The 16,952-nt window shown below is 45.5% G+C and overlaps 1 protein-coding gene across 1 annotated transcript in view; it reads right to left on the bottom strand.

The window, feature by feature from the left end:
* The window catches only part of LOC140719368 (histone H3-like centromeric protein A), a 33,573-nt gene extending 17,633 nt beyond the window's left edge, over window positions 1-15,940 (bottom strand). The window contains exons 1-3 of the mRNA XM_073033965.1: window positions 15,871-15,940; window positions 8,885-9,077; window positions 2,859-2,977 (exon numbers count right to left, since the gene is read on the bottom strand). Of these exons, the coding sequence (XP_072890066.1) occupies window positions 2,859-2,977; window positions 8,885-9,065 (300 nt within the window). The 5' untranslated portion in view covers window positions 9,066-9,077; window positions 15,871-15,940. The remainder of the gene's footprint in view (window positions 1-2,858; window positions 2,978-8,884; window positions 9,078-15,870) is intronic.
* Between the last annotated feature and the right edge of the window lie 1,012 nt (window positions 15,941-16,952).

Here is a 16,952-nt window from a genome sequence, read left to right as displayed (position 1 = left end):
ATCCTGACTTCTGCACTGACTGCATTAAACTCAAGCACATTAGTACTGGACAGGTCTTCCCACATCCCAGACGCATGTAGTTCATAGGCTAATTGACCACTATAAGTTATCCTCCGTGTAGATGAGTGTTAAGATTCAAGGGGAATTGATGGAACTATAAGGAGAATAAAATGCGATGAACATATGATGAGTTCAAGATTAGTATATGTTCAACATCATCATCCGGTCAGTTCTAATCAACAGGCTCCAAAACCTCCCTCTGCAGCTGGACTTCCATCAGGAAACCAGTCAGTGTGGATAGCAAATAGCTTCTCCCCCTCACTGACAGTCAACACAGATGCATACTTAGCCCACTACTCTACTCTCTCTACAGTCAAGAGTGTGGCTAGGCAAGGCGCAATGTCACAACTGTTATTGGCAGAATCTCAAATGGTGACGAGGAGGCATACAGGAGCAAAATGAATCAGCTGTTTGGTGCCGCAACAACAAATCTGCACTTAACATCAGCAAGACAAAGGAATTGTCTGTAAACTTCAGGAAGATGAAGTCAAGAGAACAGAGACAAGTCCTAGGAGGGGTCAGTTCCTGGGTGTCAACATCTCTGAAGTTCTATCCTTGGCCTAACAAACTGAGGCAATTACAAAGAAGGCTTGCCATTAGCTATATTTCATTTGAAATTTGAGTAGATTTGGTATGTCGCCAAAGAGAAATTGCCTTTCAACTCATGAGAGAGCATAGGCCATCAACTTTTTGCCGTTGAGGTTTCTGTAGCAGGCAATTTCTTTTTTACGAGGTCGAGTCACTAGCTCGACGCTCAACCCAGCACTGGTGGAAAGTGTGCACGGGGGCCGGCTGGACCTGAACTCAGGACCTACTGCCCATCAGGACCTGTTGCCACTATGCCACCAGGCGACTATGTCATAAAGACTCTAGTAAATTTGTACAGATGTACTGTGGAAAGCATTCTGTTTGGCTGCATTACCTTCTGATATGGAGACACCAATGCAGAGGATTGGAAAAAGCTGCAGAGAGTTAAAAACACAGCAAGCTCTGTCATGGGCACTAACCTCCCTATCATCAAGGGCATCTTCAAAAGGCAGTATCCAGCACTAAAGACTATCACCATCCAGGACAAGGCCTCTTCAATTAGGTTGCTGGTGCAGGAGCTTGAAGATGCCCACACAGTGTCAGGAACAGCTTCTTCCCTAATGCCATCAGATTTCTGAACAGTCCATAAACTCATGAACACTACCTTTTTGCATTAGTTATTTTTCTTATTTCTTATTCATCATCATCATGTATGGTGCCATATGACGTGGACGATCATTATCTTCTACATTATCTTCCATCCGTCATGGCCATGATTGTTCTTGGCAAATTTTTCGACTTAAGTGGCTTGCCATTGCCTTCTTCTGGGCAGTGTCTTTACAGGACAGGTAACCCCAGCCATTATAGATACTTCAGAGATTGTCTGCCTGGCGTCACTGGTCACATAACCAGGGCTTGTGATGTGCACTGGCTGTTCATACCACTGCTCCCATGACTTTACGTGACCCTGATTGGGGGGGGGGGGGGGGGGGGGTGTGATCAGGTGCTACACCTTGCCTAAGAGTGACCTGCAGGCTAGCAGAGGGAAGAAGCGCCTTCACCTCCTTTAGTAGAACGTATCTCTAGCCCTGCCGCACCATATTTCTTATTATAACATTGTAATATTTTAATGCATTGAACTGTGCTGCTGCAAAACATGAAACTTCACAACATGTCATATATTAATGATAATCAATCTGATTCTGTATACCTGACAGTCAGGTGGTTAGCTGGTTATGTAAAAACAGCCATTAGTGTTAAGTATAAATAGCTCTACTATCACAGAAAACAATCAGATTGGAGAAGGCCTCTGGTGCAAAGTATGATTCTCTCATCCCAGAAGCCACTTGTCACTGCTAATATTATCTTAATCCTTTATTTAATCTGATTACTTCTTAAAGTATGCTACCCAAATTCAGACAGTGCTCTGTACTGATGAAGCACAAATTTCTGCCCAATTTCCAGAACCCACATGTAGTCTGTTTTATCAGTGAGACCAACACAAGGAAAGCCGACAGCTAGCATTTACTGCCCACTCCTAATTGTCCCTGACAACGTGGCAAACAACCTTTTGTTTTGAACGGGTTCTGATTTACTGCCAATTCTCTAACAACCCAAATGTGCTTCCCATAGCTGATAACCTTTGGCAAGTGAAATGAAAATATTGTGGTACAAGTACAACAGAATGTCAAAACTGCCCAATGTGTCAGCAGTCCCAGCTAACCTGCCATCAAGGACGTACAGTATAGACAGAAAAGTGCCAGTATCGTCATGAAGGATCCACTCACCCTACTCATGGACTGTTTGTCCCACTCCCATCAGGGAAGAGGTTACGTAGCGTCCATGCCAGGACCACCAGACTTAAAAACACTTACTTTCCCCAAGCATCAACACTTCCCTGTCCACACCCCCACCAGTATTTTATCATTTCCTGTCAAAGTCACATTATGTATAGTCACTCCTGTCACTTTATGGACATACAATCTATGTATGTAAGCTACAGTATCTTATGTATTTATATTGATTGTGTTAGTATTATTGTTATACATATCTTATTGTGATTTTTTTTTTTGCATTGCATTGGATCTGAAGTAACAATTACTTTGCTTTCTTTTACACTTGTGTACTGGAAATTACTTTTAAAAATCTTGAATCCCAACACCAAACAGAGCTGAACCCTTCGTCCACACGGCTAACAACAATACAAATCAATCTGGAAAGAGCATCTTCGTTTCACCTTGCAGTCAGTATTTTTGCCCCTGGCCACTCACCACTCTGCTAAATGGCAGCTTGTTCATCAACAAACTTGTCGACTTCTGATATTGGCGTATTTCCTTCAAGGCCTTGGTGCCCGGGCGGAACCTCCGACGTGTGGGAGCTGGGCGCGGCCCTACAAAACACAGCAAGTCTGCATTTTGATAATGTTTATTTTGGCTAATTGGGACACATTGAGACCAGTACATTTTAACGCAATTAAGCAGCTCCCAATTAGCCGGTTTCATGGAAATAGTTAAAAAAGATTGTTTAACTGAGTAACAAATTATGTATTTAAACGATTGACGGAGGAATTCATCCAGTGTATGCTGCTGTTTTCTTTGGATTGATTGAAAATTAAGAAAATCAGTAAAGGTAATGGACTGGCTTCATTGCCTTCCTGCACGAAGTAGTGTTGCCATCTGTCAATATACAAGTGGATGACTTTCAGTTTGGTCCCATAGAGCTACTTTTTCCAGCAGTGTCAATTTTTTCGTGGTATCTTGGCAAGGGTCTGAAATATTTTTAAAGTAAAAAAAAACTATCAAAGAAACACTTTTTTGAATTGCCATTCATCAGCCCAAATGGTTAACACAACAACACACACAAAATGCTGGAGGAACTCAGCAGGCCAGGCAGCATCTATGGAAAAGATTTCAGGCCGAGACCCTTCAGCAGGACTTCCAATCGGGTTTGTAGAATTGGGAGAAAGTTCTAGAGAGGACGGGGTGGAGAGAGATTTGTGGTGGACAGTAGTCTGCGTTTGGGGCTTTTGATGCTTGTCAGTGATTTTGATAATGGAATTGAGCACTTTGTGGCAATGTTTGCAGATGATACAAAGATAGATGGAGGGGCAGGTAGTGCTGAGGAAGCAATGCGATTGCAGCAGGACTTCGACAAATTGGAAGAATGGGGATAAAAGTGGCAAATGGAATACAGTGTTAGGAAATGTATGATAATGCATTTCTGTAAAAGGAACAATAGTACAATCTATATCTGAATGGGGAGAAAATTCAAACATCGGATGTGCAGAGAGACTTAGTGCAAGGCTCCCACAAGGTTAAATTACAGGTTGAGTCTGTGATAAAGAAGGCAAGTGCACTGTTTGCATTTATTTCAAGGGGAAGAGAATACAAAAGCAAGGAGATAATGCTGAGCCTTTATAACAACAGTTTAGGGCTCCATATGGGATGTCTTGTCATTGGAGAGAGTTCGAAGGAGGCTCATGAGGTTGATTCCAGGAATGAAGGGGTTAACATATGAAGAGCATCTGGCAGCTCTAGGCCTACACTCACTGGAATTTAGAAGAATGCAGGGGAATCTCATTGAAAGCTACCGAATGTTGAAAGAACTAGATAGGATGGATGTAAAGAGGATGTTTCCTCAGATGGTGGAGATATCAAGAACTAAAGGGCACAGTCTCAAAACTGAGAGGCAACCTTAGAGCAGAGGTAAGGAGGTATTTTGTTTGAGCCAGAGAGAAATAAATCTGTGGAACGCTCTGCCACAGACTGCAGTGGAGGCCAAGTCCGTGGGTATATTTAAGGCAGAATTTGATACTTAACTGATCGGTCAGAGCATCAAAGAATATGGCAAGACAGCAAGTGAAAGCAGTTGGGTGGGATCCGGAATCAGCCATGATGGTATGGCGGAGCAGACTTGATAGGCTGAATGGCCTAATTCTGCTCCTATGTCTTACGATCTACAAGACCAAACAGCTCATTGTGTCTTGTGCAGATAAATAGCTCCAAGGAGGAAGGGCCAATACTCCCGAGAGAACCTGTTTGTCCGAGATGGATGAGCAGTTGAGATGTGGTGTGTGCTTCAACGCAGATCATGGGTCCAGCATGCGAGTGAACAACAACTCCATGATCAGCTCCAACTTTATACACACACCGGACTGGTTTAACTGTAATGGGCCCTTTTAGTATTTTCTTTTCTCTTCCCTGAGATTTGTAAGTACATTTTCTTTTTAATTTTAATTTAAACGAGGTTTCTTTCATCACGATGTTGCAATTTTGAACCCAAAATCATACGGACCCGAGACGGGTATCGTTTGTGAGTCTCGTGGCTGTTAGCAGAGCTGGCTAACGAGCACAGTGAGAGAGTTACACTTTGGTTAGACCACATTAGGAAAATTGTGTTCAGCTCTTGTCACTTCATGATAGAAAGGATATAGAATCTTTAGTAAGGGTGCAGAGAAGATTTACCAGGATACTTACTGAAGGTTGTCATAATTTATAATGGGACATTGACAGGACACAGAACTGGGCTGAGAAGTGGCTAGATGGTGTTTAATCTGGAAAAGTGTGAAGTGATTCACTTGGAAGGTTGAATTTGAAGGCAGAATGCAAGATTGAGAACAGGATTCTTAGTAGTGTAGAGGAACAGAGTTATCTCAGGGTCCACATGCGTAGATCCCTCAAAGTTGCTGTGCAAGTTGATAGGGTGTACAAGTTGAAGTAGTGTGTTGATCTTCATTCGTTGAGGGACTGAGGTTAAGAATCACAAAGCAGCTGTATAAAACACTGGTTATACCATATTTGGAGTATGCTGTTCAATTCTGGTCACCTCATTAGAAAGGATACCAACAATATTTACCAGGATCGTGCCTGGACTACAGTGTAGATTGAGCAAGCCATTGGTAGGGATATACAAGATGATTTAATAGGCATTTATTAGATTGGACAGCCAGCACCTTTTTCCCCAGATACAAGACCATAAGATATAGGAGTAGAAGTAGGCCATTCGGCCCATCGAATCTGCTCCAGCATTCAATCATGGGCTGATCCAATCCTTCCAGTCATCTCCACTCCCCATAACCTTTGATGCCCTGGCTAATCAAGAACCTATCTACTTCTGCCTTAAAAACACCCAATGACTTGGCCTCCACAGCCGCTCGTGGCACCAAATTCCACAGATTTACCACCCTCTGATTAAAGTAATTTCTCCACATCTCTGTTCTAAATGATCGTCCTTCAATCCTGAAGTCATGCCCTCTTGTCCTGGACTCCCCTACCATAAGAAATAACTTTGCCATATCTAATCTGTTCAGGCCTTTTAACATTCTGAATGTTTCTATGAGATCACCCCTCATTCTCCTGAACTCTAGGGAATACAGCCCAAGAGCTGCCAGACATTACTCATATGGTAACCCTTTCATTCCTGGAATCATTCTTGTGAAACTTCTTTGAACTCTCTCCAATGTCAGTATATCCTTTCTAAAATAAGGAGCCCAAAACTGCACACAATACTCCAAGTGTGGTCTCACGAGTGCCTGACAAAGTCTCAACATCACATCCTTCCTCTAATATTCTATACCTCCAGAAATGAATGCCAACATTGCATTTGCCTTCACCACCAACTCAACATGGAGGTTAACCTTTAGGGGATCCTGCACAAGGACTCCCAAGTCCCCTTGCATCTCTGCATCTTGAATTCTCTCCCTATCTAAATAATAATCTGCTCATTTATATCTTCCACCAAAGTGCATGACCATACACTTTCCAACATTGTATTTCATTTGCCACTTCTTTGCCCATTCCCCGAAACTATCTAAGTTGCTCTGTAGGCTCTTTGTTTCCTCAACACTACCCACTCCTCCACCTATCTTTGTATCATCGTCAAACAGCCACAAATCCATTAATCCCATAGTCCAAATCATTGACTTACATCATAAAAAGCAGCGGTCCCAACACCGACCCCTGTGGAACTCCACTGGAAACCGGCAGCCAGCCAGAATAGGATCTTTTTATTCCCACTCTCTGTTTTCTGCCAATCAGCTAATACTCCACCCACGCTACTAACTCCCCTGTAATTCCATGGGATTTTATCTTGCTAAGCAGCCTAATATGCGGCACCTTGTCAAAGGCCTTCTGAAAATCCAAATATACATCTAATGCATCTCCTTTGTCTACCCTGCTTGTAATTTCCTCTAAAAAGTGCAGTAAATTCGTCAGGTAGGATTTTCCTTTCAGGAAACCATGCTGGCTTTGGCCTATCTTGTCATGTGACTCCAGGTACTCCGTAATCTCATCCCTAACAATCGATTCCCACAACTTTCCAACCACTAATGTCAGGCTAACAGGTCTATAGTTTCCTTTTTGCTGCCTCCCACCCTTCTTAAATAGTAGAGTAATGTTGCCAAAATTTATCGATTCTTGAAAGATCATTGTTAATGCCTCCACAATCTCTCCAGCTACTTCCTTCAGAACCCGAGGGTGTATTCCATCAGGTCCAGGAGATTTACCCACCCTCAGATTATTGAGCTTCCTGAGCACCTTCTCAGTCGTAATTTTCACTGCACAAACTTCACCTCCCTGACACTCTTGAATGTCCGGTATACTGCAGATGTCTTCCAATGTGAAGACTGATGCAAAATTAGCATTCAGTTCCTCTGCCATCTCTGCATCTCTCATTACAATATCTCCAGCATCATTTTCTATTGGCCCTATATCTACCCACAACTGTGTTGGCGCGTGGCCAAGTGGTTAAGGCATTCATCTAGTTATCTGAAGATTGCTAGTTTGAGCCTTGGCTGAGGCTTGCGTGTGTGTCCTTGAGCAAGGCACTTAACCACACATTGCTCTGCGACGACACCGGTGCCAAGCTGTATGGGTCCTAATGCCCTTCCCTTGGACAACATTGGTGGCGTGGAGAGGGGAGACTTGCAGCTTGGGCAACTGCCGGTCTTCCATAAAAAAAACCTTGCCCAGGCTTGCGCCCTGGAAACTTTCCAAGGTGCAAATCCATGGTCTATCAAGACTAACAGAGGCCTACATCTACATACCCACAACTCCTTTTCACCCTTGATGGTCACAATGTCATACTTGCCAATCTGTAGCTGAATTTCAAGAGCATCCATTTTATTTCTTATGCTGCATGCATTCAAATAGAACATTTTCAATCCAGTATTTGTTGCTTTCTGTTTTAACTGCACCATGCCTCTATTGCCCGGTAACTCATCCCACTGGCTGTGATTTTGCCTCATCTGCTGCCTATTCTTTCTATAATCTCCATTGCATGCTAACTTTGATTTATTTCTGTTTTCCCCTTCCTCAGCCCTATTACTCCGATTGCCATCCCCCTGCCACATCCCTCACCAATCCTGTGACCAACCTCAGTCAGTCTGGTTCCAAATTTGAAGTAGCGTGGCTTTACCAGGACTCACATTTGCACCCCAGAAATCCTCCTTCAATCACCTCTAGTAGATGTTGCTTAGCCTTCAGCCATGTTGATTGCTTGCACAGAACACCCAACTGAAGAACAGTCTCAGGGCATTGAGACACAGGAAAAATAGGGAAATCAACAAAGCTCAGGAGGCAATGGGCTGGACTTTTGCCCCAAGATGGAAATGGCTAAGACAAGGGAATAATTGTAAGGAGTTTGGAGGAAAGTATGGTGGGGTGGGGGGGGTGGGAATGTCAAAAGCAAGTTCCTTACACAGAAAGTGGTGAGCATGTGGAACTTCCTGCTAAGAGTGGTGATAGAGGCTGATACATAGACTGAATATGTCCGTACCCTAGAACTACCTAGGGTTACTCATAGCCCTCTATTTTTCTAAGCTCCATGTATCCATCCAGGAGTCTCTTAAAAGACCCTATCGCTTCCGCCCCCACCACCACCGTCAACAACCCATTCCATGCACTCACCACTCTCTGCGGAAAAAACTTACCCTTGACATCTGCTCTGTACCTAAGAGACATCCAGTAAAGAAAACTGGGGGGTTACGTGAAGAGAAGGGTTCGACTGACACAGCTGTAGATTTGGTTGACACAACATTGTGGCCCACTGCACTGTTCTATGCCCTACTTGCAGGTTCTGAAGGAGAAAAATAACGTGAACTAATTTATACTGTTGAAATGCTAGAGAAATTCTATTTTCTATTCCTTTATTACAGTGTGCTCCCAATAAATTTTATTTGGAAATAGCATTGACTGTCACCTCATGGAGAAAGGAAGTTATTCACTTTTGACTGTCTTCATTATCTGTCCCTTATTTGAGACACAGACAAAAGCAAACAAGAGGAGTGAAACTGTCTTACTTGGTAGGGTTCTGGGGCTAATGGACGGTCTCCCACGGGATCTCTCTGGTTCTGCCCTTGGTGACCTTCTCGGAGACCTCGGCAACCTTTGTGGAGACCTTGCGGGTGATAATCTCAGTGGTGATCTTCGCTTGGGTGCTGCGCCCCTCCGCTTGGCTGTTCCATGAGGTCTCCCAGTCATTATTGTTGCTACCTGCAGTGAATCACACCAATTCTTCCATTTGCATGGTATCACATTGAAAATATTTCACTGACAATGAAAACACAGAAGAAAGGTTGCACAATGACAAGAACTCCTTTCATAAGGATTAATCCATGTATACAACAAACACTGCCTTATCTTCCAATTATCTGCACCCTCTACAAAAATCCTCAGCTGAGTTTGTGAGACATGACCTGCCCCACACAGAGCTATGCCAACTACACTTTTACAAAATGTACCAAGAGTCTTCACCAAAAGGATTTTTCAGGTTTTTTTTTTAACTACATTCCTAAACTGTGGAATGCAATACCTAAAAACTAAAGGGACGCAGACTCAGTTGACATTTTTAAGGACCAACACAAAACCTATTTACTTAACCTTACTTTTAACAAACAACTTTTTGTCTTTTATTTTCACATTTGCATTTTATCCCATTGTAAAGCACTTTGATTCGGGCAGATGGGGCTTGTCAGCCATGGTTGGCAGCTCAACTAGGAGAAGGAAAACTCTGATCTCAAACCTCCGCTGCCTTGCGGCTATACCCACTCATGGGGATGGCTTCGGGATTAAACCCCGAGGAAAAATCCAGAGCCGAAGTCCCTAAAACAGTCCTTTGTTGAGTTCAATGCTGAATGGCAACTACTGTGATGCCACTGGTGCCAAACTGTATCAGTCTCTGCAGTTCCATTGGATTGATCAGCTGTTCAGAGAGGACAAGCCTGTCGCATGGGCAACAACTTGCTCTCCATATCGTACTGTCCTGGCTTGTATATCACGTAGACAGCTAGAACACAATATCCACGGTCAACCCTGACGAATGGAGGGCCTCAAAACACTTTGAACTACATCACGTATTTGCTGCACAAATCACTCTCTCACCTAGATGGAGTCAGTTGTGCTGTGAGGATTACATTCCTTGACTTCTCTAGTGCCTTTAACACCATCCAGCCCAAGATCTTAAGGCACAAACTAACAGAGATGGGAGTAGACTCTCACATGGTGGATTGGATAGTGGACTACTTGACAGATAGACCTCAGTATGTGCGGTTGGGAGACTGTAGGTCTGACACGGTGGTCAGCAGCACAGGAGCGCCGCAGGGAACCGTACTCTCTCCGGTCCTGTTCACCCTGTACACATCAGACTTCCAATATAACTCAGAGTCCTGCCATGTGCAGAAGTTCGCTGATGACACGGCCATAGTGGGGTGTGTCAGGAATGGACAGGAGGAGGAGTATAGGAAACTGATACAGGACTTTGTGATATGGTGCAACTCAAACTACCTGCGCCTCAATATCACCAAGACCAAGGAGATGGTGGTGGACTTTAGGAGATCTAGGCCCCATATGGAGCCAGTGATCATTAATAGAGAACGTGTGGAGCAGGTTAAGACCTACAAGTATCTGGGAGTACAGTTAGACGAGAAGCTTGACTGGACTGCCAACACAGATGCCTTGTGCAGGAAGGCACAGAGTCGACTGTACTTCCTTAGAAGGTTGGCGTCATTCAATGTCTGTAGTGAGATGCTGAGGATGTTCTATAGGTCAGTTGTGGAGAGCGCCCTCTTCTTTGTGGTGGCGTGTTGGGGAGGAAGCATTAAGAAGAGGGACGCCTCACGTCTTAATAAGCTGGTAAGGAAGGCGGGCTCTGTCGTGGGCAAAGTACTGGAGAGTTTAACATCGGTAGCTGAGCGAAGGGCGCTGAGTAGGCTACGGTCAATTATGGATAACTCTGAACATCCTCTACATAGCACCATCCAGAGACAGAGAAGCAGTTTCAGCGACAGGTTACTATCGATGCAATGCTCCTCAGACAGGATGAAGAGGTCAATACTCCCCAATGCCATTAGGCTTTACAATTCTACCGCCAGGACTTAAGAACTTTTTAAAAGCTATTATTAATGCTTTTTGAGATAGTGATGTAGATGCATATCATATTTTTTACTGAGTTAAGTATTGTATGTAATTAGTTTTGCTACAACAAGTGTATGGGACATTGGAAAAAAGTTGAATTTCCCCATGGGGATGAATAAAGTATCTATCTATCTATCTATCTATCTATGTAATTAGTTTTGCTACAACAAGTGTATGGGACATTGGAAAAAAAGTTGAATTTCCCCATGGGGATCTATCTATCTGTATGAGGTACACTATAAATAAGATTTTTATTATTATTAATTTCCCTACCATGGATACAAGGCTTGCCAGCTGAAAAATGCCTGGTTTGTCTCTATTGCCATTCATTAACTGAACAACTTCGGCTGTATTCCTCTTCCCCTCGCACAACCCCACCACCCCCGGACCCATCCTTGCCTATGGCTAACATGGAAACATGAGATTTCCATCAAGAACCCAGCAGTCCCCTCCTCTCTTGCCTCTCTCAATAATCCAGGATAGATCCCATCTGGCCCTGGGCATTTATGCACCTGAACGTCCTTCCTGAAGATCAAACACTTTCTCCTTCTTGATAGTAACACACCCCTTTCTGATCTCACTGTCCTCCATATCCTTCTCCTTGATGAACACCAATATCACGTACTTGTTTAGTACCTCAGTACCACTTATCTGCCTCTTCATCATAACGCTTGGCTGTCAGAGCCCAGAAACTGGCTCTCAGTGTTTTCAATGAATTACCCCTCAGCTGCACAAGAGATAGAGGGCTCCTTATTCTAAATCTATGCTTTAGAACTAGATTCCAAAGTTCAAAGTAAATTCATCACCAGAGTACGTACCGCCCTGAGCTTCAATTTCCTGCAGGGTTACTCAGCAAATCAAAGGAACCACAGCAAACAGGATCAATGAAAGAGCAGAAGAATAGAAGAGAGCAAACTGTTGAAATGCATCTGTAAATAAATAGCAATAAGTAATGAGAACATGAAACAACAAGATAAAGAGTCCTTAAAGTGAGACCATTGGTTGTGGGAACATCAATAAAATGAGCATAATTATCCACTGTTGTTCAAGAGCCTGATGCTGAGAAGTAATAACTGTTCCTGAACGTGGTAGTGGTGAGTCCTGAGGCACTTGTACCTTCTACCTGACGGCAGCAGTGAGATGAGAGCATGGCCTGGATGGTGGTTCTTGATGGATGAGGGGTAATAACTGTTCCTGAACATGGTAGTGGTGAGTCCTGAGGCACTTGTACCTTCTACCTGACGGCAGCAGTGAGATGAGAGCATGGCCTGGATGGTGGTTCTTGATGGATGAGGGGTAATAACTGTTCCTGAACATGGTAGTGGTGAGTCCTGAGGCACTTGCACCTTCTACCTGATGGCAGCAGCAAGAAAAGACCATGGCCTGGGTGGTGAGGATCTTTGATAATGGATGCTGCTTTTCTACAGCAACATTTCATGCAGATGTGCTCAATGGTTGGGAGGATTTTACCCGTGATGCAGTGGGCCAAATCCACTACCTTTTGTAGGATTTTCTATTCAAAAGCATTAGTGTTCCCATACCAGGCCACGATGCAGCCAGTCAGTACACTTTCCACTACACGTTTATGGACGTTTGTCAAGGTTTGGGATGACATGCTGAATCTCCGCAGCCTTCGGAGGAAACAGAGTGCTTTCTTTGCAATTACAATGATATGATTCCCCCACCAGAGGAAATATCGTCTCAATATCTGCATTGTCAACCCTTCTTAGAATATAGTTGGTTTCATTAGGTGCTAAACTGACCTTTGAGTAGATTAACAGGGTGGCACAGCATCGAGAACCAAAGGGTCTTTATTGTACTGTTCTACATTCAGAGCAACACACACAAAATGCTGGAGGAACGCAGCAAGTCAGGTAGCATCAATGGAAAAGAATAAACAGTCATCATTTCCTGATGAAAGGTCTTCCGACTGTTTACTGCCTGACCTGCTGAGTTCCTCCAGCATTTTGTGCGTGTGTGCGCACGCGCGTCACTTGGATTTGCAGCATCTGCAGACTTACTCTTGCTTGCGTTGAGTTCACTTTGGCCTGCATTTTATGGGTAAGGCCGGCTGAGCTTGTTACAGATGTTCACTCCCTGATAACCAACCCTGTAAGAGCTCTTTATTTCCCTACTACTTGATAATCCTGCAGCATTTTGGGTGCATCGCTCTGGTTTTGGCATCTATAGAATTTCAGGTGTTAATGTCCAATGCTCTATAGGACATAAACTAAAATCACCTAATCTGGTATCACATTGCAAAAGTGCCATTCGAGATCCCATGGAAAGGTACTAACATAGATAGAGGATTGGCTGACTGGCAGGAAGCAAAGTGAAGAAATAAAGGGGGCCATTCTACTTGGCTGCTGGTGACTAGCGGTGTGATGGAGGGGTCAGTGTAGAGACCACTACTTTTCATATTATATATCACGTTAACGATATGGATGATGGAACTAATTGCTTTGTGGCCAAGTTTGAGGGCAATACAAAGATAGGTGGAGGGGAAGAGGGTGTTAAGGAAGCAGGAAGTCTGCAGAAGGACTTGGACTGGTAATGACTGGTAACATCAGGAGATTGAACAAAGATACAGACGGAATATAGTGTCCGGTAGTGTATGATCAATCACTTTGGTAGAAGGAGTAAAGGTATAAATTATCTTCTAAGCAGGCAGAAAATTCAAAAATCTGAGGGGCAAAGGGACTTGGGAGTCCTCATGCAGGATTCCTTAAAGGTTAACTTGCAGGCAAATGAAATGTTACCCATCATTTGCAGAGGACCAGAACATAAAATGATGACGCAAAGGTTGGGGGTGTTGTGCATAGTGTGGAGGGCTGTCAGAGGTTACAGCAGGACATTGATAGGATGCAAAACTGGGTTGAGAAGTGGTAGATGGAGTTCAACCCAGATAAGTGTGAGGTGGTTCGTTTTGGTAGGTCACATATGATGGCAGAATATAGTATTAATAGTAAGACTCTTGGTAGTGTGGAGGATCTTGGTGTCCAAGTCTCTGTGTTTAAGAAGGCATACCATGTATTGGCCTTCATCAATTGTGGAATTGAATTTAGGAGCCGAGAGGTAATGTTGCAGCTATATAGGACCCTGGTCAGACCCCACTTGGAGTACTGTGCTCAGTTCTGGTCGCCTCACTACAGGAAGGATGTTGAAGCCATAGAAAGGGTGCAGAGGAGATTTACAAGGATGTTGCCTGGATTGGGGAGCATGCCTTATGAGAATAGGTTGAGTGAACTCGGCCTTTTCTCCTTGGAGCGACAGAGGATGAGAGGTGACCTGATAGAGGTGTATAAGATGATGAGAGGCATTGATCATGTGGATAGTCAGAGGCTTTTTCCCAGGGCCGAAATGGTTGCCACAAGAGGACAGAGGTTTAAGGTGCTGGGGAGTAGGTACAGAGGGGATATCAGGGTTAAGTTTTTTTACTCAGAGTGAGTGCTTGGAATGGGCTGCCGGCAATGGTGGTGGAGGCGGATACATTAGGGTCTTTTAAGAGACTTTTGGATAGGTAGATGGAGCTTAGAAAAATAGAGGGCTATGGATAAGCCTAGTAATATCTAAGGTATGGACATGCTCGGCACAACTTTATGGGCCGTAGGGCCTGTATTATGCTGTAGGTTTTCTAGGTTTCTATAAAAGCAGGAATATAATATTGAGGCTTTGTGAGACACTGGTGGGACCTACTTGGGCTATTGCAAGTAGTTTTTGGCCCCTTATCTGAGAAAGGATCTGCTGAAACTGTAGAGTGTCCGGAGAAGGTTAACAAGGATGTCTGGAATTAAAGGGCTTTCACTGGAGTTTAGAATGGGGATGGGGGAATCTCATTGAAACCTATCGAATATTGAATGGCCTAGACAGAGTTGATATGATGTTTCAGATAGTGAATGGGAGTGGTACAGAGGGTACAGCCTTAAAATAGAGGGACGTCCATTTAGGAATGTCTTTAACCAGAGAGTGATGTATCTGTGGAATTCATTGTCACAGACAGCTGTGGAGGCAAAGTCATTGAGTATATTTAAGGCGGAGGTAGATAGATTCTTGGTTAGTCAGGATGTCAAAGGGAGAAGGCAGGAGAATGGGGTTGAGATGGATAATAAATCAGCCATGATGGAATGTCAGAACAGATTCGATGGACCGAAAGGCCTAATTCTGTCCCTATCTTATGGCCCGCAACATCATCTCTCCCGTCATCTCCTCGTCGACCCACAACAATAACTTATTTCTAGACCAATTTTTATACAGACGTAGCGCAAACTGCTTTACAATGGGATCAAGTGCAAAACATTAAAAAACATGAAAATGAAAAGACAAAAAGATAGTTAAATAAATAGGTCTTGATCTGGCATTTAAAGTGTCAACATGGCAGAGCACAGGCCTTTCGACACTGGCAGCCTTTCCTTCCACCCACCGACGCTTCCCTCACCCTCACCGCTGCCCCGATCGCTCCCCTCACCGTCACGGCCTGCCCGCCTCGCCCCGATCCCCGCCTCTCCCCTCACCGTCACGGCCTGCCCGCCTCGCCCCGATCCCCGCCTCTCCCCTCACCGTCACGGCCGGCCCGTCTCGCCCCGATCCCCGCCGCTCCCCTTACCGTCACCGTCACCGTCACGGCCGGCCCGATCCCCGCCGCTCCCCTCACCGTCACCGTCACCGTCACGGCCGCCCCGCCCCGATCCCCGCCGCTCCCCTCACCGTCACGACCGGCCCGATCCCCGCCGCTCCCCTCACCGTCACGACCGGCCCGATCCCCGCCGCTCCCCTCACCGTCACGGCCGCCCCGCCCCGCTCCGCTCCGCTCACCGTCACCGCCGTCTCGAGCCTCCACCGAGCGCGACGCGGGCCCGTGACCCAGCCCCCTTACCTCGGCAGATTCAAATAATGCGCCTCCAACGTCTCCCGGGCAACCACGCCGCCGACGGTTGAAACGTCCCGATGACGTCAGCGAAGGGGCGGTGAGGCCGCTTTCTCGCCCCGCCTTCCAAAAGACAGACAACCTGTCCCCACCCGTCTCGCAATCAGTGCGCGGAGCCGCATAATTGACAAGTGAGAAGGCGGGATCTTTAGGGGAGGGCCGGAATGGATTTCCTCCAATAACGTACCAGTATTCACGTGATTGACATTTAGGTCAACCGATGATACTCGCCCTCAGTGCTCCCCGTTCCGTCAGTGCAGCCCCGTTTTTGGTGCTCTTTCGGTGCGATCCCCCTCTTTCCCCGGCTCTCCCTCAATCGCAGTTCCTCACCTTCAACTGTGATCCTTAAGTGCTGCCGCTCCCTCAATGCAGTTCCTCACCCTTAACCTGTGATCCCTCAGTGCTACCCCTCCCCTTTCCCCGGCGGTCCCTCAATGCAGTTCCTTAACCTGTAATCCCTCAGTGCCTCTCCTCCCTTTCCCGGTGCTCCCTCAATGCAGTTCCTCACCCTCAACTGTGATCCTTAAGTGCTGCCGCTCCCTCAATGCAGTTCCTCACCCTTAACCTGTGATCCCTCAGTGCTACCCCTCCCCTTTCCCCGGCGGTCCCTCAATGCAGTTCCTTAAACTGTAATCCCTCAGTGCCTCTCCTCCCTTTCCCGGTGCTCCCTCAATGCAGTTCCTCACCCTCAACTGTGATCCTTAAGTGCTGCCGCTCCCTCAATGCAGTTCCTCACCCTTAACTGTGATCCCTCAGTGCCTCTCCTCCCTTTCCCGGTGCTCCCTCAATGCAGTTCCTCACCCTTAACTGTGATTCCTTTCCCTGGTGGTCCCTCAATGCAGTTCCTCACCCTTAACTGTGATCCCTCAGTGCTGCCCCTCCCTTTCCCCGGTGCTCCCTCAATTCAGTTCCTCACCCTTAACTGTGATCCCTCAGTGCTGCCCCTCCCTTTCCCGGTGCTCCCTCAATGCAATTCCTCACCCTTAACTGTGATCCCTCAGTGCCTCTCCTCCCTTTCCCGGTGCTCCCTC

This window comes from Hemitrygon akajei, chromosome 2, assembly GCF_048418815.1.
Source record: "Hemitrygon akajei chromosome 2, sHemAka1.3, whole genome shotgun sequence".
Taxonomy (NCBI): Eukaryota; Metazoa; Chordata; class Chondrichthyes; order Myliobatiformes; family Dasyatidae; genus Hemitrygon; species Hemitrygon akajei.
Note: the sequence above shows the minus strand (reverse complement) of the source record. Positions and strands in the feature narration are given on the sequence as shown.